The sequence below is a fragment of the Nyctereutes procyonoides genome, unplaced genomic scaffold (genome assembly GCF_905146905.1).
Source record: "Nyctereutes procyonoides isolate TBG_1078 unplaced genomic scaffold, NYPRO_anot_genome, whole genome shotgun sequence".
In the NCBI taxonomy this organism is placed as follows: domain Eukaryota; kingdom Metazoa; phylum Chordata; class Mammalia; order Carnivora; family Canidae; genus Nyctereutes; species Nyctereutes procyonoides.
The window spans coordinates 64,399,033-64,422,447 of NW_026575126.1; the positions used below are offsets into that span (position 1 = coordinate 64,399,033).

The 23,415-nt window shown below is 37.1% G+C and overlaps 1 protein-coding gene across 1 annotated transcript in view; it reads left to right on the plus strand.

Annotated features, from left to right (window-relative positions):
• SDK1 (sidekick cell adhesion molecule 1) overlaps positions 1-23,415 on the plus strand; it is a gene marked incomplete at its 5' end in the record, with an annotated part of 892,328 nt that overhangs the window by 338,396 nt on the left and 530,517 nt on the right. Inside the window, one exon of the mRNA XM_055340442.1 lies at positions 14,397-14,556. Coding sequence (XP_055196417.1) covers positions 14,397-14,556 — 160 coding nt within the window. The remainder of the gene's footprint in view (positions 1-14,396; positions 14,557-23,415) is intronic.

The window sequence follows — 23,415 nt, forward strand, 5'->3', positions numbered from 1 at the left end:
GAATTGTCTCTGGAAGCATTATCTAGGCTTGGCACTTCTGGGTCATTGGGTAGATATTTGTTTAATTTTATAAGGAATTGACTAACCTTTTCCCCAAGTAGAGGAGAGCTGCTATGGCAACATACATTTGCCTACATTTAGTGTTGTCTTTTTCAATTGAGCCATATAGTCTGTGGTGGCAAATGATGTTAAACACTTCCTGTGGGCTAGTTAGCTCTTTGTATATTTTCCTTTGTGAAGTCCACACCCCAGCTCCTTTTACTTATGTGTTTTTTTGCATCTTAATCATTGAGTTGTGGGTATTTTTATATAATTTGGATACAAGTTTTTTCTAGATATATGTAACCAGAATAATATTTTCCACATTGTGGCTTTCATATTCAGTCCTTAACAATACACTTTTACAGTGTATTTGTTTTAATTAAACTTTTTTTTAGATATTTGTACATTAATACAGTTATTAAAACTAATATAGAGAGATCCTGTGTACCCCTGTGCGCTTTACTCAGTTTTTCCCCATAGAAATATCTTGAACAGCTGTTGGCAACCAGGCAACTGACATCAGTGCAGTCAACATAGAGAATCCCTTGTGTTGCCCATCCACCCTCATTTCTGGCCCTTGCAACCACTAGTCTGTTCTCCATTCCTATGATTTTGTTATCTCAGCAATGTTATATGAGAGGAATCCTATTGTATGTGACCTTTGGGATTAGATTTTTTTTTCACTCAGCAGAATTCTGTGGAGATTCATTAGATTGTTGCGTGTATTAATAGTTTATTCTTTTGTGTTACCTAGTGGGATACTGTGGTTTGGATGTGCTGTAGTTTGTGCAACTATTAACCTTTCAAAGGGCATTTGAGTTCTAGTCAGTTTTTGCCTTTTTTGACTAAAGCTGCTATTAACATCTTGTACAGGTTTTTATGTAAATAGAAGTCTTTATTTCTGTGGGATAAATGCCCAAGAGTGCAATTGCTGGGTCTGTATGGTAGATACATGTTTAGTTTTATCAGAAACTGCCAAATTGTTTTCCAGAATGATTATATTGCTTCATGCATCCACAGACAGTGTATGGGTAATCCAGTTTTATTTTTGTTTTTACACTCAGCATTTGGTGTTGCCACTGTTTTTAAATTTAGCCATTCTGATAGGCATATACTGATAACTTATGGTTTTAATTTGATTTTCTCTAATGATTAATGATGTTGAACATCTGTTCACGTGTATATTTGACTTCCATAGGTCCTCTTCAGTGAAATGTCTATCTTTTGGCCATTTTCTATTTCGATTATTTGTTTTGTACTGTTGACTTTTGAAGGTTATTTATATATTTTAGATAATAGTCCTTTTTTAGATATGTAGTTTGGACATATTTTCTCCTAATCTGTGCTTGTCTTTTTATCCTTTACAATGACTTTGGCAAAGCAAAAGTTTTAAATTTTGGTAAGATTCAATTTGTTGTTTTTAATACATTGTACTTTTAGTGTCAGGTCTGAGACTCTTTGCCTAGCTGCAGATTTTAAAGATTTTCTCCAATATTTTTTCTAACAATTTTCTGGTTTTACACCTAAACCCACAACCCATTTGAGTTAATTTTTACATGAAGTAAGAAGTTTAGAGTTTCATTTTTTTTAGTCTTCTGGATATTTGGTTGCTCTGGCACCATTTGTTTTAAAAACTATCTTTCCTCTATTTTTAAAATTTGTTTATTTGAGAGAGAAAGCACAAGCAGGAGGGGCAGAGGGAGAGACAGAGAGGGAGAGAGAGAATTAAGCAGATTCTGCCCTGAGCACAGAGCCAGATGCAGGGCTTTATCTTATGAACCCAAGATCACAACCTGAGCCAAAACCCAGAGTCAGACACTTAACTAACTATGCCACCCACACATCCCTGTCTTTCCTCTAATGAATTTGTTTTTCACCTTCGTCGAAAATCAGTTGGCTGTACTTGTGTTGGGCTTTTGCTAGGTTCTCTATTCATTTCTTTGATTTGAAGTGTCTGTCTCTCTGCCAATATCATACTCTTTCTTTTCTTTCCCTCCCTCCTTCCCTTCCTCTCTTCCTTTATCTCTCTCTCTCTCTTTCTCTCTCTCTCTTTTCATTCTAACTTGATTGCAGCGTGCTTCACTCTTCAGGTGAAAACTTCCAGTATAACCACTAACTTAGGTCAGGCTATTTGTGACAATTGATTTCATATTTAAAGTCACTTGAGGGATCCCTGGGTGGCGCAGCGGTTTAGCGCCTGCCTTTGGCCCAGGGCGCGATCCTGGAGACCCGGGATCGAATCCCACGTCGGGCTCCCGGTGCATGGAGCCTGCTTCTCCCTCTGCCTATGTCTCTGCCTCTCTTTCTCTCTCTCTGTGACTATCATAAATAAATAAAAATTTAAAAAAAATAAAAAATAAATAAAAATAAAAATAAAAATAAAATAAAATAAATAAAGTCACTTGAAATTTTTACCAAAATCAAATAGAATTGGAAGGCTGTTAAAGGGAAAACATCAGAAGTGCCCTGTTCCACTCCTCCCTAAATTATTTTTAGTTGAATGCTAGTTCTTGATTTATCAAATTTTATCATATTCCCCCTATTTTTTGGCTTTTTGTTATGAAGGTGAGGATTTCACATCCTTATATGATACAACTTCTTTGCTTTCCCCTGTTTTCCAAATATAATTGTTTCAAAATTTTTAAAGCAATGTAAAATGTTTGAATAATTTTCTGTCCAATATTTTGTAATTACAGTTATTGTTTAAAATATTTTGCTTTCTGGAGTTAATATTTACTTCATTCCTCCCCCCCTTATCTATTTGTCTATGTTCCTGTTACTGATTATCTTCAAACTTTCCAACTTCAAAGATTATAATTTTTCTATCTATCCCAAAGCATCAGGTTTTCTTTGTTCCTAAAGATGTTGCTCTGGAAGTCATCCATCCACATGTTCCTGCCTTACCTAAGTGTGCTCTAGGTATTCCATACAAATGTGTTCTTGGCCCTTTTCTTTGCTCTTCTCCAACATGTATCTCGTTTCCTAATTCCAACTCTTTCTCATCTTAATATGTACTATAATTTTAGTACAGTACATCTTTAAGTAGTTTCTTGAGAAAGTATGCATGAGAAATATTTTTGAGGCCCTGAAAGTGTTAATATGTACTAATATGAAAATATATATATCTTTTCATGCTTAATTGATAATTTGACTGAATGTAGAATCCTGGGTTGCAAATATTTATTCAAAATTTGAAGCTGTTGCTCCATTGACTTCACATTTTGTGTTGTTGAGAAGTCAGAGGACATTCATATTTCTAATCTTTTGAGATGAACTACTTATTTATGACTTGAAGATTTTAGCTGCTTCTCGTTATCCCCAATGCTCTGAAATCTCATAGCAGTGTAACCTGATATGGGGATTTTTTTTTTTAGCTTATTATGCTGTATATTCAGTATTCTCTTTAATTTGAATGTTTGTCTTTCAGTTAAGGGAATATTTTGTGTATCCAAATTTGATAATTTCCTCTTTATTTTACTCTGTTTTCTTTTTCTGCAACTCTGTTACACAGTGGTTAGAATTTCTGGACTGATTGATATTCAGATTTCTTCTTATCTCCTAGTAATACCATACAGTCTTGACATCTTTGCTATGTTGAGTCTTCTAATCTATGAACATGATATATCTCTAAACATTTGCTTAGCTCTTCTTTGATTTCTGGGATCAGAATTTTATAATGTTCAGCATTATAACATGGTATGTTTTATAAAGTTTATACCTAAGAATTTCATTTTATTTGGAGTAATTGTAAATAGTATTTTGTGTTTAATTTTGGTTTCTACTTATGCATCGGTAGTTTATAGAAGTGTGATTGATTTGTGTGTTGATCTTATATCCTGTACCTTTGTTGAATTTACTTTTTAATTCTAGAAGGGGTGTGTGTGTGTGTGTGTGTGTGTGTGTGTGTGTGCGCGCCTGTGTCTGTGTAGGTTCTTTGGGATTTTCTACAGTCATCTACAAATAGGAACAATTTCATTTTTCCCTTCCAATATGTATACCTTTAATGTATTTATTTTCTTCCTTATTTCAGTGGCTAGACCTTGCATAGGACTGATGAGAGCAGACATTCTTGACTGGGTACCAAGTTTAGGAGAATCTATATTCCTAGTTTGGTGAGAGTGTTTTTTTTTTTTCTTTTTAACTTTATGAATGGGTGTTGGATTTTGTCAAAGGCTTTTTCTGTCACAACCAATAGATTACAGATTTTTTTTAGCTCATTAATATGGTAAATTATGCTGATTGATTTTTCAAATTTTGAACCAGCCTTGCATACCTGGAATACATTCTACTCAATCTTGGTATATAATTCTTTTAATACATTACTGTATTTGACTTGCTAATATTTTGTTGAAGAGTTTTGTGTCTTAAGTTCAGTAGAGATATTGGTGTATAATTGACTTCTTTGTATTATCTTTGCCAAGATTTTATATCAGAGTAACACTAGGCTCAAAATACGAGTTGGGAAACATTTCTTTCTCTTCTGGTTTTTGGACAAGATTATGTAAAGTTAATGTTAATTCTCTAAATGTTTGATAGAATTCTTTAGTGAAACCATCTGGGTCTGGAGATTTTTCTTTCAGAAGCTTTTTAATTACAAATTCAATTTCTTTAATTGGTTACAGGACTGTTCAGGCAGTGGATTTCATTTTGGCTGAATTTTTGTAGTTTATAGTTTCTCAGGAATTAGTTCACATCTTCCAAATTCTCAAATTAATGAGTTTACTCACTGTATTCCTTTTTTAGTGACTGCAAGATCTGTAGTGATATCACCGATTTCATTGCTGGTATTGATGATTTGTGTCTTTTAAAAATTTCTTTCAATATTGATAGAGCTTTACACTTTTTTTTTCCTTGAAAAACCAGGTTTTTGATCTGATTTTCTGTTTTGCTTCTCTTTTTTTTCTTTTTCTTTTATTTTTAAAGAGAGAGCACAAGTGAAGGTGGGGAGAGGGAGAGAGAGAATCTTAAGCTCAATGCTCGGTGTGAAGCCTGATACACGGTTCAGTCCTGTGACCCTGAGATCATGACCTGAGTCAAAAACAAGAGTGGGATGCTTAACCGACTAAACTACCCAAGTACCCCTAAAAATTGAGCTTTTAAGTAAAAATTAGACTTGTAGGAATGTTGTATATGCTACCCTGAGCTGGACAGTTTCCATTATAATTTAGGGATTTTTCTGATGAGTTACAGAGCTGTATTAATGTGTGATATTTTTTATATTACATAACGAAATATGTCAACATTTGGAAGAGCTACATAACTCAGTAAACCAACAAAGTTATACAGACATAAGAGATCTCCTCAAAGTGTGAGATAGGCCTAAAGATTCTAATGTAGGAGAGCACCAGATTTTCACTGATAAGAGTTACAGATCCTACATGGCAACTAACCTTTCTACTCCTTCAGTTTTGGTGCAGTATCAAGAATATTCACAATACTCCTCCCTTTTCCAGCTACATGTCTGTGGGAGGTGGGATTTTTTTCATGTCCTTCAATTAAAACAACGTATTGCAAGAGATTAAAGACAAGAGCACAAATGAGAATCTAATCATCTTTTATTAAGCCAGACATTGAAAAAATTTAAAAAAAATAACCAACAATGCCATTCTTTTCAATAATTGTTTTGGAGGGAAGTTATTTTTTCAAAGCTGTGTTATTACAACATTGTGATAACTTTGTTGCTATTTTTAAATGAATTAATAAATATTTGAAAAGTTCTCAGTTTTACTTTCTTATATATATAGAAAAATATAACTCACATAAAAATTTTGGGGTTAATAATTTTTTTAAGTTGTAAAGGGGTCCTGGGATCAGAAACTCTGAGCTCCGATGCTGCAAAAGAAGTTGGTTCTATTATTTTGTTGATTGGGAAACCCAAGTGTAGGACGCAGGGTTACCAAGTTCAGGAGCTAGAGAAATAGAGCTGAGATGTGTACCTGGGTGGTAGGCTCCAGGATCCTCTCTGTAGCTGCCACCATACACGAGTATTTCTCTTTGAGGAGGCTTTATGTTGTGTAACTTTGCTAAAATCAATAGGCCTTATCTATTGGTACTTTGATATCCTTAAAAAGTTCCTTTCCCATATAATTTTCTTGGTCTAAAGTTAAATCTTCACTGTTTAGATATCTTTTGAGTCCCACTTTTGATGTCAATACACATGTGGCATAAATTCACTGTAAATATCTAAGCAGGGCAATGTATATCACCTCTGAATTTCTTTTCTTGGGCTTTTCAGCCTTTTTATTTAATCTGAGTTGGACTTTTAGGATTATTTGAAAGAAATACTGTACCATGTTCGAGGAAAATGTTGGTTATTTCTGATAGCTCTTCTCTCATTTTGGTTGGTCATACTTTTTCACTACAAACCATAGAAATGACAATTTAGTGCAATTGTACTTTGAAATAAAATATTGGAAAGCTGGAAGCTTATTTCAGTTTGGAGAAATAGGAAAATTGCTTGTATCCCACTGCCTCTTATTATTATTAATTTATATGCTGAAATATATTAGCACAGTGCAGGATCAAACGAGTACATAAACACAACCATTTATGTTCCTACCATAAGCTTCACTGTATATTAATCTCACTGAAAGCTTGAATGGTTTCTTAGGGGAAAATATTGGAAGGGTAGGTTTACCCCATGAGTTCCCTTAAATATGCTGTTAATTCGCATTGATTTTAGAGAGAACAGAGATAACCCGTTTGACGTCCCCCGGACTGAATGCATCATCATGCTGTTTGCAGTACTGTTTAATGGAAACCTGAGGGCTCCTCCTGCTCTCTGGTTCTCACATGCACAGATCCAGATGCCAAGAGAAGACTACAGACACACTACTCAGAGAAAAGCCCACACTTCCTAGTCAAACTTTTGAGTCCTAAATGATGACTTTATAGTGAGACCTGGGAATCTGTACTGTGACCTTTGTCCTGCTTTTTCCTTTCTGACTTTGATGCCCTCCAGAAGACAGTGGGACAGAGCCCCAGCAGAGGAGTGAGGTGTATTTGCTTATGTGGTATGGTATGCTCAGGGATCCTGGCCCCTGTCTCCCCTAGGTCAGTCTTAGACCAAGCTTAGCAGTCACTGCCACCCCACACCAGGCCATCCCTCACCCTCAGAGGCCTCCCCAGGGCTGCAAGAATGTTCCTGCAGCACTGCTCACCTTTCACAACCAGGCACAAACACATACACAGGCTTGGACAAGGTTACTTCCTAATTGAGGTGGAGGAGTGCAATAATCTAAAAATATTCTCATTTGTCATTAAGGATGGGACAGTTCTCTAACAGGCCTTCCAATGCCCATGAAAGCCTCTGTGCAGCTGAAGCAGCACTGACAGATATACCCGAGCCCTTACATTTCTCTGAGGTCTTGGAGTCTCATCCTCTGTGAAGCTTGAGTCAGGCTCCTCCAGGCTCTTTGGGCACTGGCGCCCCTTCAGCTGCTTCCTCTGCTGACTTGTAGACACTTCAGCCATGAGAGGTCCATGGCTGTGAACTCATCAAGGGCCCTCTCAGGCAATGGCTCCATGCTTCTGCCCTCTTGCCTCCTGATACTGCTCTTGGCTTGTTGGCCAGCATCTCACTTCCTGGACTTTCGCTCCTTAGGGTGGGGACCAGCTGTGTCCCAGTACTGAGAAACCAGGAGACACTCAGTGAATGCTTGAGAAGAGAGAAGGGCCTTTGTAACCACAGAGCAGCAGCAACCATGTGCTTCGAAGCCTGTGCCTCTTCTGTGCTGTGCTCTGTGGACATTGGGAGGGTGGTAAGGGTCTCCTGTCTCTGAAGTGCAGAATGGCAACTTGGCTTCCAGTGAAACTTGCAGTCCCACCCCATCAGACGTGCTCTAGAGTATAAATGTGGAAAACACGCTATGTTTGTAGTCATCATGTTAGGTTTTTATTAGTTTTAAAAATACATACATATATATATACACACACACACACACACACACACACACACACACATATATATTCAGTTACAACTACCTTTTGCTCTGAAATTTCTCGTACTCATTTATTTTATAAGGCAATAGTAGAAATATATAAAGTGACATACAGAGAGGTTGGCTGATAGTTTTTAGACCCACAGAATATAATGATACACCCTACTCTATTTGAAAGTCTTTCACTGGTAAGTGTTTATAAATATTTCTGATAAGCTAGGAGAATGAAGCCTGAGAATTAGCTCTGATGATAGAGCTGCCTCCTTCTCCTTCATTTCACCTGTAGCTACCAAGGGCTTCTGTAGGTGGTCCCAGAAGGCACAGCTTGAATAAGCTTGTCCTAAAGCATGTGGAGGACTCGGTCTAAAGGGAATTATATTAAAGGATCATCTCACATCATTGAAGGGCAACCTTTCCATATTTGCATATTTAATTCTAGTAGAGCATACCTGGTCATATTTACATTTTTACCTCAGAAATACACTTGAAATGTACAATTGTTGCCTTTAAAAAGATTAATATTACTATTACGAAAAAGCACAACACACTGTGAGATTGAACTACCAGCTTCAGTAGGTGTACATAATGACCTGCCAGCAACTGGGATTTGAATGACTATATTTACCAGTAAAGGATCTTCTACCTGTATTTTTCAGAATAGGTGTTCACAAATGATACATTATGCCCTGTGCTTTTGTTTCTCACTGGGATTTGAAAAATAAAACTTTCTGTTAGTTGTAAATTCATAAGCTTGGGGCATGAAAATGTTTGAATTTGATATAAAAGAAGTTTTGAAAGGAAGATTAGTGGTTTAAACCAAAAGATTAGCCGCCTTGGGAAATTCAGCTGTCGAAAAAGCCGAGTTCAGTAATAAAAGGTCCTGCTCCAGCTGATTGCTCCACTCACGCTGTGATTTCTAATCTTTCCCGCCGGACCCTTGCCTGATTGACTCTGCTGATTACCAATGCCTAATAGCACTCATCCTCACTTTACCAGAATGTGTGGGGTTCAGCTGCCTTAGAACCCCTTTGCCTGTGGTGCATGTGGCTCCTCTGCTATGTGGAAGTTATTATTTCTCGTATTCATTTTCACTTTAAGTGGAGGAGAAATGTGAGGTCCCAGAACTGATCACTATTATGCTGGCTTACGTCTCTTGTTGGCAGAGTGACAGCAGATCTTGAAGTTGGACTTGGCAAGTAGTAGTTGATTTCTATCTGTTCTCCCATGAGAGAGTTTCTGACGGTAGATCCATGGTTTTCCATTGTGGAGCAGATAATTAAAGCCCATGGCAAGCTCCCCCTTCTTCATGGTAGGAAAACCTGGAACCATAGGACGTGATTCTGTTTCAGAGCTTCTTATCTCCTGCCTTCCCACGGAAGTAAATGATCTTTTCTGTGGCACATGGGTTGTGGTCCCTTTGTAGATGAGCAGAAGATTATCTCCACATTCAACAGGTAAAGTTAAATCCATTTACATTATGTCAGAACCTTAACAGTACATTTAGGGAAGTGACTTCTACATCATAAAATGGTGATGTTATCTTGAGAGAACATTACATCCATTCATCTCCTTTGAATGGCTCTTAAATCTGTGTTATCCAGACTGATGAGACTCTCTTGTTCATAAATGATTTATTTTCTATTTAAAAATATGTGAAAATGGAAATATCAGGGTTTTTCATGGTAGTGCATTCTAGGGTCTTACAGTGTTCATTGTAAGGACACAGAAGCATACTTAATATCTACTCATTTTTCCCAAGGAAAGGTAAAACTATTAGTCACTACTTAGGAAAACAGACAAACACACGCACACACACACACCCCTACTTCAGTGAGCACCAGGTAGACCATTAACTCTTCCCCAGGTCAGAGTTCAATGATCTTATTCCAGAGGTAACTCCATCATTTTTGTTTTTATGGATCTTTGCAGACTGTTCTCTGTTTCATTTAAGGTATATAAAGATCACATACTTTTGTATGGGTCTGTGTAGACCTAAATAACAACCCTTCTATGTCTTTTTATGTCACCAAAGCTTTTGTGCTCTGTAACCTTTATGCTCTCTTAATTTCATCACCTGTATGTATTTCAGTGGTAAATAGTGCTAGGCTCAGAGAGATAACCCTGTTGTTCTGCACACTGGCTAATCTTTATTACAGTACTCGTATAATGATTGTAGCTTACACACTTAAGATCCTAGAACACTGACACATATTTGCCTCCCTTCCCTCTATCATAAATGGTAGTGTCTGTGCTAACCACACTTTTGTGATCATTTGGATCACAAGATATTTCCTTGCCAACTACTCTTTATGAAGATTTCTTTTCCTGCTAGATCAGAGTATGCAGCATAATTTGTAGAGTATAGATAGGCATGTTTAGTAAAGTATGAATTCTAGGAAAAACTGAATTATAGTATCATTTACAGTTAAAACAGTTGTATAATACATTAAATTGATGATGCTCTGTCAAGTATATAACCAGATTCACATTTTTGAATGTCTATTTTGAAGCTTTTTTATTTCAAAAGATGTATTTTTTATGCCTTATTGTAGGATGTTAGAGCCATATGAAGCGACCATTCTCTCTCCATTGTTAAGGATAGTGCAAACGGCTGGGCATGAATACAGCTCAGTCAACCCCAGGGGTCAAAGCTACAGTCCTCACAGTTCAGCCTTATGAGGCCATGAGAGTGGCCAGTTTCAACTGATGCATGTAGCAAAGAGGGACATTGGACACTCTGTCACTGCTGGCAGTCAGCCTACTGATGCTCTCTCGCAGCACCGTCAGAGCAGGTGGTGTGCAGCAGCACCCTGGCTTGCTGGGAGGATCCACTGCCCTCCTGGTCTTTCAGTCACAGTCCCTGACACTTCGCCATCTCTGTACCTGCATCAGAACTAGACAGTAGACCTCTTACAGGACACCAACTGTGACTTATTCCCAGCACTAATAACAGAATCAGTGTGTGTGTATTGAACAGAAGATCCTGCAAGTCAGAAAGCTAAGAATCATTCCTGACATCTCTCTCCCTCAGTCCCATATTCAGTCCATCACTCATTTTTTTTTTTGCCACCTAAATATTATTTGAAAGCCACCCATTTCTCTCCATCTTTAGCCACCCATTTCTCTCCATCTTTATCCACCACCACAACCACTGCTATTGTCTTGGCCCAAACCACAGTCACCTTTGAGAGTATTTGCCTGGATCACCACAGTAGCCCTAACTGGTCTGATTACTGCTCTGGCTCCTCTTAATTCCTTTTCCGTAGTGCAGCCAGATGAGCTTTTGACAGCCTAGTCCCTTCACAGGCTGTCTGCTGTCCTTCTATGATAATAGCTCATCACCATTATCATCATAACACTGGCACTACTCTGACCAAGGCCAATGAGTAGGGTGGCTGTATAATTTATCATTCGTACAGGCCGCTTTTGAATGTGGAGTGGTGTCATTGAAAATCACACAGGAATGACATGGAAACAAGGATGTTTGTTTGCCTTGCCTACAACCCCATGTAAGGCCTAGACCTTGTTCACTCTGCCTCCATTCACTCTGTCTTCTCTGTGCCTTGAATTGCTTTTCAGTCTTTTGTACTTCTCGGGTTACTTACCATGTTCACTACCACCACAGGGCCTTTGCACATGGTATACTTGAGTTTTTGGCCCCTACTGATGTTTTAGCTTCTGCATGACATCTTAGTAGGATAAATATTTTTATATAGGCTCTTATCCCAAATGAAATTTAACATTTAATTATTTGAATGAATACTAGTAAGAGATTGGTAATATTATCAGTATAATAGTAATAAAATGCAGTGATGAGAACAATAGCAAAATAAACTCTATACAGTTGGCCCTTGAACAACATGGGTTTGAACTAGGTAGATCCACTTATATGTGGGTTTTTGTATCACAAATAAGTGTATTTTCTCTTCCATATGATTGTCTTAACATCTCTTTTCTCTAGCTTATTTTGTAAGACTACAGTATATAATTGTAAGACTACAGTATATAATACATATAACATACAAAATGTGTTAATTGACTTTATAATTATTGGTAAGGTTTCCAGTCAGTAGTAAGCTATTAGTAGTTAAGTATCGGGGGAGTCAAAAGTTCTATTTGGATTTTGACTGTGTGAGGGATTTGTGCCATTAACCTCTGTGTTCAAGGGTCAACGATTTAAATTCTATATATTGTGGCATCTGCATTGCTCAGTAGGTTGAGCATCTGACTCTTGATTTCAGTTTGGATCATGATCTCGGGGTCATATGATCGAGCTCAGCATTGGGGTCCATATTCAGCATGGAGTCTCCCTCTGTGCCTTCTCCCAAAGCACATGCACATGTGCTCTCTCTCAAATCTTAAGAAAAAAATAAATTCTATATATTAAGTACAAAGGAAACCAGCTATATGCACTACAGTGTAATGTAAAAATACAGTCTCAATTTTAGCACTGTTAATATGCTCTTTGATGCTTAATTTGTTAAAAATACAGTAATTTAAGAGCCAGTTTAGGAATTCCACAAATTTATCCAAAATTTGAAGTTAAGATATGGGTTCTTGAGAAGATTTCCTTAATGATAAACTCATGACGTTTAGAATCGTAATATATAGAAATGAGGGATTCTGGAGCAGATATCTGAGTTTTATTTTGAAATTCTTAAATGTTTTTTAGATTATCTGAGTTTTAAATGATGATTTCACCACTCACTATCTGGGTGGCCTTGAGCAAGTTACTTAGTTCTGTGGGGTCTCCCTGTACACATCTGTAAAAGGAATATAATAATGGCATCTGTCTCATAGGGTGTTTGTGAAAATTAAATAAGGTAGTGCATACAAAGCACTTAGTTTCTAGCGCATAGTAAATACTCAGTGAATACTAGCAACTGCTGTTATCTATGCTGTTATTCTGTTTATTCAGCAAATATTAATTCAGTGTCTACTTTGCCTATGGCATTGTTCTAGGTGCTAGGATTCAGAAGTGGTCAAGAATAAGGCATAGAGTGCATTGATGTAATCCACAATCACTATAATTTCGAGATCTTATAAGTGCCATGACTGAAACAAATGTCATGGTTTAAAAAAAAAATGTCATGGTTTGTTGGGGCATGTTGGTGGGGAGAGATTTTTGTCAGATGAAAGGATGAGAACGAGTCAGCTCACACAGAACTGAGGGTGCATGGGGGCTGGGAAGGAGCACACAGGAAGGCTCCATGTAGGAAAGGGCTCAGCCCTTTGAAATCATCAAACTTAGAGTGTGACCAGAGTGTTTATGTAGGAGTAGAGAGGGTTCAGGGGCCTGAGAGAGGAGTAGATGAGGCAGTTGTGCCAGGGGATCGTATTTGAAAAGTGGGAAGTCGTAACTCTGTTTATTATAGTGCAGAGTCATGTAGAAAATTAGTAATGGTGCCCAAACTACAAGCTAAGTGCCCCAGGTTCATGTTTATATATTTTTAACTATTGTAAGTTATGTACAGAAATTGTAACATAACATAACAGGAAGTGTATGTACAGAAATTGCACAAATCTTACATAGAATAATTTCTGTGAATTTTTACTAAGTGCCCCATATAATCACATCAAAAAATAGGTCTTAGCCTGCTCACCATAAGCCACCTTGTTACACCCTTACACTGTTCCTATCCCCCAGAGGTAACATTTATCCTGACTTCTAACACCACAGATAGGTTTTGCCTGGATTTTAACTTTGATGAACTTTTGGATGGAAGCATATGCTATAAACGTCTTTCTGTCTGGCTTCTTTCATTCCACATATGTCTGATATTTATCTTTGAGGACGTGTGTGGCAATAGTTGTTACATTCCCATTGCTGTGTAGGATTTTGTTGTTTAAATACACATAGGTTTCCAGTTTTATAGCCCACCAGAAAGCCCTAAAGAGACAGGATATGTGTGTGTGAGAGAGAGTGAGATGGAAGCTAGCTGGTGATTCCTGTCATTTATGTATGCATGTTAGTCTTGCTTATCCTAATTACTTTTTTTTAACCAGATGAAGATTATATGAAGAAATTTCCTTTAGAGCCTACATATAGACTGTTGGCTATTACTTTGAAAATATAATGCCTAGTTAAAACCAGGGCTTGCATAACCAGAAATTGCCCAGTATGCCCCTTTATTAAACAGGTATTAATCATAAATAGAAATAACTTGGATAAACTTGTCAAATGTTTTCAAATGGTGCTGACTATTGAGCTCTTGGCTTTCTGAAATAACATCTAGGGTATTACATGCTCCTAAGGGGTCAAGGATTATGGCTACTTAATTGGGTTAAGTAGCCATCATTTATGCTTTTTAAAATTAGATCTGTTTAAATGAGTGATTGACTAATTGGATGAATGGTGTTTTCATGTGCACTTCATTCACTTTTCTTTCTTTCTTTCTTTTTTTAATATTTCAGATGATGTTGTGCCATATTTTAAAACGGAGCCAGGCTTACCCCAGATTCACCTGGAAGGCAACCGCCTTGTTCTTACTTGCCTTGCAGAAGGGAGTTGGCCTTTGGAGTTTAAGTGGATGCACAATGACAGTGAGCTCACCACCTATACCAGCGAATATAAGTAATTGATTGCTTGAAAATAAGATTCTACTTCAGGTTGATGTGTTTAGAATATTTGCCTTATTGGCCACAATAGCACAAAGGGTGAAAACATTTGATTGAATTTCTAATGCATTTGGATTAAAAGAATAGAATTAATTACAATGTGATTTAATATTCTGATCTACATTGTATTTACACCTAGGAAGTCTATCATTAAATTTGTAAAAGGAAGCCCGTTAGTGAAATTACTAGACTAAAAAAAGCTATAGTTACAGAGGAATGCAAATAATAGCTTTAGCATGATAAATTTGCTGTCTTATGGCAACAGCCCTGCCCACCAGTATTGTTCGTATTTAACAAGCATGAATGTTTAAACAGGGATCTTTAAATCAGTAGCTTTTGGAGCTCTGAGCAGTCAACAGAAAATTTACCTGGCTAACTTTTAGAGTCAGGGATGGGAGAAGATGGAGCTGGGAGGAGGGGAGAAAGAGGAGAGCCTCTCATTACAGCCCCCCAAAAAGCTGTATACCAACTCCTGCATGTGCTAGGTGTGGGGTGCAGGAGTAAGCATGGTGCTGGGGGCAGAGAACAAGCTCTGAGGTGAGGGGAGGCCGAGGTGAGGTCACACCTGAGGTGTGGCTTCTCCCAGGACCAGAAGCACCAGCTTGCAAACCTCCCTGTCTCCCTGCAGTGCTCAGATCTTTCTGGTTTGAATCTATTAGCTTCCATTTCTGTATGAGGATTATTATAACAGATGCTGTAGGTCTAAGTAGGACAGAGAATTAGTGACTGCTTAAAAAGTCCAAGAGGTCCCCAAGTCAGCAATGTCATGCTTTAACTGAATTGAAATAAGAGAATTGGCTGGCAGTCAATTTAAATAGAGTAATGGGCTGGCTTCTCAACATGGGGCATTAGCCCATCACTCACCTTGAAAGTCAGAAGTTAGGAGCGTCTCGCTGGCTTTTAGAAGAGCACATGACTCTTAATCTCAGGGTTGTCAGTTCAAGCCCTATGTCAGATGTAGAGATTACTTAAATAAATAAACCATAATTTTTTTTAAGTCAGAGGTTATATGAATGGTCCATGAACGACATCCAGCCTGTCCAGAATGTGGTATGTGTGCATAGATTTAAAAAATAAGTTGAAAATAGATACAGATACATACACAGAATATATTTAATTGCTTGCTAGCATGTAACAATTGTAAGATTCCATATTAATCTGGTCCCTCTTGACTAGTCAGAAATAAATTCCATATAAATCTGGTCCCTCTTGACTAGCCATGGCAATGCTGCCCCACAGAGAAGCAGGCACTGGCCTGTGCTACTGTTTAGGAAGGGCACAGCCTCTTTGTTTCTTAGCACTCTGGTCCCCATACCACATAAAGACACAGTTGCTATGCTCAGGTCCCTTATCCATCTGCTCTTTGTAGACACTAGAATTTGTGACCTCCTTTTTGATTATTAGGCCTATACTGTAAGAGTGTCTGCTGTTGTGGAAGTAATTTATCATAATAGTTAAGAGCATATTGACATCAATAGACCCAGGTTTGAATCCAGCTGACTACCAATTAGTGTCAGTAATGTGATCTCAGGCAAGCCACCAATATCTGTAAAATGGGCATGATCATACCTCATTTGTGGTGTTGTAAGCATTAAAAGGCTCTACTGATAAAACAGTATATTTCCTGACCCACGCAATCTAATAAATCCTAGTGGACATTATATATTATTATAATGAGGTGTTAGAGGACTTGGTTTTGTAGGAGGGGCCTAAGAAAGAAAAAAACAAAAAGCAAGTTTAGAAATGAGAACACATGTGAGTAATGGGCTCTAACAGCAGGTGCCTTGAATTTAGATATTTCTGTTTAACTTCTGTGTTTGACTTTGGACAAGCGACCTAACCAGTTTGATCTTGCTTTTCTCATTGTAAAATGGTTGTAATAAAACCCACCTCAAAGGATTCTCATAAAAATGAAATGACATAATGTTTTGTATGTCCCAGGATGAAAGGAATGAGGTTTCAGAAGGCTCCAGGTTGTTCTTCCCTATAAAAAGTAGTGAAGTGAGTGATCCACAACAATGGTCTTCAAAGTGGGGAACATGGGCATGGATAATGAAAAAGGATTTGTTTTCTAGATGTTCAGTTTCCAAATATGTGTTTTCTGAGATTGAGCTAAGAACAATGTCTCTGTGTAGGCACCTATGGTTCTCTTTTCCCACCCTCCTTCTATTCTTTTTCCTAGTTCACAGAAGGAAGGCTCACTCTCCCTGTCTTTGTCTTCCTATGGAACTGCATCTCAAGGTTGCAGGACAAGTCCATAGTTCAGGATATTTGGATTGAACAAAATGTTAGGCTCTTTTAAACAACCCCAGAAGAACTGTTTGCCTTTCACATAGTCCATTTAGGGGAAAGGAAGACAATGGAAATGGGATATTTTGACCAATTTTGCATTTTTAAAAATTCGGATATGTTGCATAGGTGGGCAACAAGAGCTATACCAATTTTTTGTTAACAACCCCACCTTTCCCATTATCCAACTGTTATTAAAGAATATGTTGTGCCTTAAGGAACATGTAATAAGAACAAAGCAAAGAGCATGTGCAAGATAGATCCATGGCAGGCAGAGGCACCTTGTTTTATTTAGGTGGCAAACTCACAGTGGCGCCCTGGGGGTTTTCCATTTACACAGAGTAGATGTAGAATATTCAGGATTTGTTAGAAAAAAATGAAGTTGAGAAATATTCTTTTATGAAGCCCGGTCTGTCTGTATTTCACCCTCTGAAATGAGAAGAGCCTGGTAAGGCTCTTAGTTGCAGATCTTAGGGAGGAGGAGGTAAAAAGTGCTGTTTACTTCCAGCAGATTAGTGTTCTATCTTGATGTAGAAGGAACATGCAGGAGAGTAAAGTTAGGGCTTCATATTTTCTCCAACATTTATTCAAAAGTAACTTTCATCAATTTTTGCAGAAAAGATTATTTGATAGTCTAAATCATATCCATTTTATTACTTTCCTGTGTTTTGCTTGCTGCTATGCTTCAGCCTCTTCTCCCCTTGTTTATTTACTTCTTCCATGTACTCATTAGATTTAAATGAATATTTAAATGATCACAAAAATGTGGTCAATACCTTCCTTTGTTGTTAATTTCTATCCATTTCTGTTTATTCTAATGGTAAATAATTCCCATTCAATGAAATGTAATTGAAAAGAAACAGCCACTTTCCTGTCATTAAGAGTCACATTTTCTTTCTAAATTTTTAAATAATTATATTACAAAATTAACACATTTATGTTGCTTTGATTGTGTAATAATTGCAATGAACATATAATACAGAATTTTTTTAAGCACCTAGAATCTTTTGATCAAAGGACATCCTTTTTAAGTTGCCAATTATATGTGTATTTTTACTTCAGAGAAGTATGATGGATAATCAATAAGTATCTTCCAGGCAAAGAAATATGTTACATTAGAATAAAATTCTATGGGGTAAATAGATTTACGGCTCAAGTTCAAAGAGTAAAAAGGAACAATATGAAGAATTAAAGATTTCATTAATAAAAAATGAATAATGTGGATTTCAAACCGTTATTTAGATTCTGTTAGATACATGTAAAACAAGTGTAACAGTTTTATATTAAAATGCTAAATCAGGGACGCCTTGGGTAGCTCAGTGGTTGAGCGTCTGCCTTTGGCTCAGGGTGTGATCCCAGGATCTGGGATCAAGTCCCACATCGGGCTCCCTGCATGGAGCCTGCTTCTCCCTCTGCCTGTGTCTCTACTTCTCTCTGTGTCTCTCATGAATAAATAAAATCTTAAAATAAAAATAAAAATAAAAAATTAAATGCTAAATCAGGGGTGCCCTGGTGGCTCAGTGGCTGACTCTTGGTTTTGGCTCAGGTCATGACCTTGGGGTCCTGGAATCCAGTCCCATTTGGGGCTCCATGTCCAGTGGGAAGTCTGCTTGTAGATTGTTTCCTCTCTCCCCCTTGCCCAGCTCTCTTTCTTAAATAAATAAATAAATGAACAAATCTTAAAAAAAAATGCTATAGCAGACACTGTGCCATTATTACATATGCAACTATTTAGATTTATGATAAAACCATTTTGGTGCCCACTTTAAAATATGGAAGGAGATGGAGCTTTTTATGCATTGCTCTTTGCACTAGCAGATTTACCTGTTAATTTAGCACACTCTGGATAATTCGCAGGAAGACAAAGCATTGTGGGTCATTGAAGTAAGATTGCAGGGGTGTTTCATATAGGGACCATTAAAATGAGATAGATGCTTCATTCTCATTTCACTAGAAACTTAGAAGAAATGGGTTATTCTAAAGCAAGAATGGTTTGGGTAGATGTGATAAATTATATACTTTTCACTGAGGGCTTCAGACACTGAGATGGGTTATCAGGGATCCATTGTATTTTGTCATCATTTTTTTTAGATATAAAACCTGTCCAAAAATCTCATGCTATTTTTTCAAATTACTCTTTCATCTACTTCCTTCCAATAAGCACCTTCAGCTATCATATGTTAACCTTCATGAGACCATTCTCAGTCTCAAATTGAAAAACATGGCTACTTTATGAAAATGGTAGCTGTTTTCTCTCTGAAATTGAGTCTCTCTTCTTCCACCCCCACTTTGGTATCAGTAGAAAATACTAATCCTATAAAGGGCACATAATATAACCTCAGCTTTTCCAGCTTTGATCAAAAATAGCATTTCCTTTGCTGCATATGTTGCAAACTGCACAATGAATACCAGCGATTTTCAGATGTTTTTCATATTGATGCTAGTATTCACATTTAGGCACAGGTGACTGTATTGGCAAAATTGTAGTAGTTCAACAATTAAACCAAGCTTATATAGCTGTTGTGGGGAGATTTGTCTCTTTTTTTTTTTAACCCCCCAGAAAATGTTCCTCAATTATTTTCTACTTTGAAATAAATATATATGTATGTATATGTGTGTGTGTGTGTGTGTATATATATGTATATATATATATATATATATATATGAATAGATATGTATGCTCATAATTTCTTAGTGGTAGGCATGATATTCATTTTTCTAATGGGAAAAATAATTGGATACTGTGAACTGCTAAAAATCTTACCATCTCCTTATATGGCCTATCTCTGTGGTTCAATTTATGTGACAGTATTAACAATAGAAGTTTGAAAGATGATTATTCTTTTTTTTATTTCAATAAGAAAATAGAAATGGTTAATTATGAAGTAATTTTTCTTATGTTTTATAAAAAGATGAGAAAATTCATAATATTAATGAAAATGATCAAATACTTGGGAATAACCTCTATAAGAACCTACATGAAGTAGAAAACCTCACTAAGAGATATAAAAGAGAATCCTAGATAGGAAATCTAAACCACAATACCAGGCAAAGTATATGAAACAGTTGTGTTCAAGATACTGGATATTAGCCAACCAAAGGTGGTGATGCCAGAGAAACAGAAAATCAGTGGGCCCTCTGATTTCCACAGCTTTAATGCTGTGCAAGAATTTCTAGGTGATGGCCCAGACACGGGGGTGCACAAGTGTCTGGAGGACTCCTGAGTTGAAGAGATTGGAGAATCCAGAGAGATCAAGGCAGAATACCAGAGAGAGAGAGAGAACTAGAGATCTGCAGAGGTTCTATGTTGAGTATTAGGCAGGATATTCATCAGCACATTCACATGAGGAGATTCCCCAAGCCCAGGAGAGGACTGCCCAGAAGTGATGGTAGTACTTACCATGCTCACCACATTGGGGAGTGGGAGTGGGCTGTTCTCACAGGCATATCAAAAAACCTCATAATTTATGGGGTTATTGGATAGAGGATACATAATTATCTTGGATTTGTAGTGGGAATTATTAACCCTTGACCAAATACAACTGTGATCATGCCTAAGATTTTATAAATAAGACCAGAAAGGGTCAGACGACTTTCAAGTATTTTTGAAGCCTCAGAGATCAAAACTCAAGAGTATTTATAGAAATACAACAATATCCATCACCAAACAGGATAAAATCTATAATGTCTAGAATGGAATCAAAGATTATCAGGCACATAAAGAGGAAGAAAAGTATGACTCATAAGGACAAGAAAAACAGTCTATTAATCTATCAAGCCAAAGCTGACACAGATGTTAAAAGTAGAGGAAGACAACGAAACATCATAAATATATTCCAAGTGATCAAAGCCAAATACATACATGAAAGATATTAAAAGACAGAAATCAAACTTGTGAGGATGAAACCTATAATGTCTGAGATGAAAAACACATTGGATGGGATATCAGTTAGACATTGCAAAAGAAAATGTTAGTAAACTTAAAGTTATAGCAATAGAACTATCCACAATGAAAGGCAGATAGAGAAAAAAAAAAAAAAGGAATCAAACACAATGAAATGAGCATTAACATGTTAGAGGACAGCTTCAGCCAGCCTAATGTATGTGTGATTGGAATTCCAAAGAAGGCAGGGGCAGAAAAATATTTGAAAGAATAATATTGAAAATGTTCTATATTTGATGAAAACTACAAACCCACCAGTGCAGGAAGCTCTGCAGATCCCAAGAGCAGATTTACTGGCCAGTGCAATGAGGAAAACAAATACAAGAGAAATAAAAGGCATCTTGATTTTAAGAGAAGACATAAAAATATCTTTTTTTGAAGGTGACATGATCATCTACGTAGAAAATGTGACATTATCTATTAAAAAGCTGCTAAAACTAATATATGGACTTAGCAGTGTATCCTTAGAAGGATACAAGATCAGTATTTAAAAATCTTAAGACCCAGAGACAAAGCATGTAATTATGCTTCTTGGCTAAACAATGGGAAAAACTCCTCTACTTGTGTTTTGTTTTTAATCTGGTCTCCCCCTACTCATCAGGAGGAAAGGTCTATTTAATTGAGAACTGTTTTTGTTAGATGACATGTAACCAATTGGTTTCTTATCATCCCATTAAACTAAGTGTGATTCCTGCCTGGGTCTTCCCACAAGGGGCTTAGTTCCCCAAGTTGTTTGGCTTCAGTTTTCCTGACTTGTTTTATAGTCACTCTTCTGCTGGTTAACTCTTCATTGATTCTGTCCTCTTTGAACTGCCCAGCAGTTGTACTTTGGTTCAGATGAACTAGTATTGCACATTTTGGCTAAAATAAGTAGAATCCCTTATAGTCCCACACTGCTTAAGGCTCTGGGTCCTTTAATCTTTTTCTTAACATGTTTCTGTCTGGACTTTTCAGTATTTTACTTTTGAAAAAAGTTATAGATTGATCCCACTTTTGACTATTATTTTTAATTTCATGTACTTATAAAAATAGGAAACTTACTTATAAAAGGAAACATAAAAATAAAATTGAAAGCCTAATTATTTCTCCTCACATCTCCAAAAGAAGAATCAAATTAGTTCCAAGAGTATAAATGGCTTACCAGGTTTTGTTTTGTTTTGTTTTTTTCCTTAACCATTTTTTTTCACTGTGAATATAAGATTGGGCTTTGGGCCAAGATATGAAAATTTATAATAGAACTTAGTTGTTTGTTTTCATGCAAAATAGATATTTTTATACCAGCATAAAAGGTTTGAAGATACGGGGAATAGTCTTACCTGGAATGGCATATAATGGATGTGGACCCCCCATTCAAAGAAAAAGAAAAAGCTTTAGATCTAATTTTAATGAGCATGAAAATTCTCTCTTGTGAATTATATTGCCTGACCTGAGAGGAAGAATTGAAGATGTGCCTTCATTATTCAGAACCAGAGTAGGTCTTTGTAGACCTGTGTCCTCAGTCATACTATATTATTGTTGCTAGAAGAACTGCTCCATAGTAGCTTGTCTGCAAGCAAGCAGTATAGTGTCAGATATTTTCTAAAATTTTAGTGTTTTATGTTCAGTAAAAGTCATAACAGGTTAATTTATCCCAGTTTTGGAGGGACTGTTAATCACCTAATGATTCTTACTGGTTTACCAGGAAGCCATGATTTTTTAAAGAGAGAGGATTCAAAGAGGCATTATTTAAGTTTTTCCTGTGATCATGGTAAGTGCCTAGTAACTTCAGAAGTTTCAACTGAAATTACTTTGGCTTTGTCCTGTAGTGTAGATATTTGGGGACTTCTAGGACAAGCCACAGAAACAAACTCTTATTGAAATGGAACAGGAAGTTATTGCATGGACTTTGGGTTGCTGTTAGAATCAATCACCAGGCAGGCTGGGCACTGGGAAGGGAGTGAGATGAGGCAGCTAGAGCCACATCAGCCCAAGAGCCAGTCCTGCAAGAGTCCTGCACTAGTTCACCTGGAGCCTGGATGCTGCTGTTTGAGCCACTGCCCTGACTGGCAGTAGATACCACAGTGCTCCCCTGGTTACAGGCTCCGCTGTACCGTGGCACCACTTCTGTCTCCTTTAAGTCCTATTCCTGTGCATCACCAGCCTCAGTTTTAAAAATCCAGACTACATGTGGCCAGTGGTCATGTATTGTCTCATCCTGTGTCCAGGAGTCTGCCTCCACTGAGACTCACCAAGTAAAAAAATCTCAGAACACAGAAAAATAGTTGTAGACCTCAGACAGACAAAAAAATGTCAAATGTTCACTTCAGGCAAGGCTAGTCAAGCAGTTGTTTATGGACTGAAATGGAGCTAGAGTTGCTTGCTATGGAAACTCTGGGGTGGTTCTTGTGGCTCATCTGAGAGGCAATTCAGAACTGAGGTATTGTCCTACTTAGCAGAAATGGACATTAAAACTCTTGGTTTTGCTGTGATTTTGTGTTTGATTTTCTTTAATTTGCTGTTCCTGATAATGAACTAGCCCTGGAAAATGTTCTGTTTGTCTAGTAGAATTCTGCTTTTATACAGTGAATAAAAACATTCCCTGCT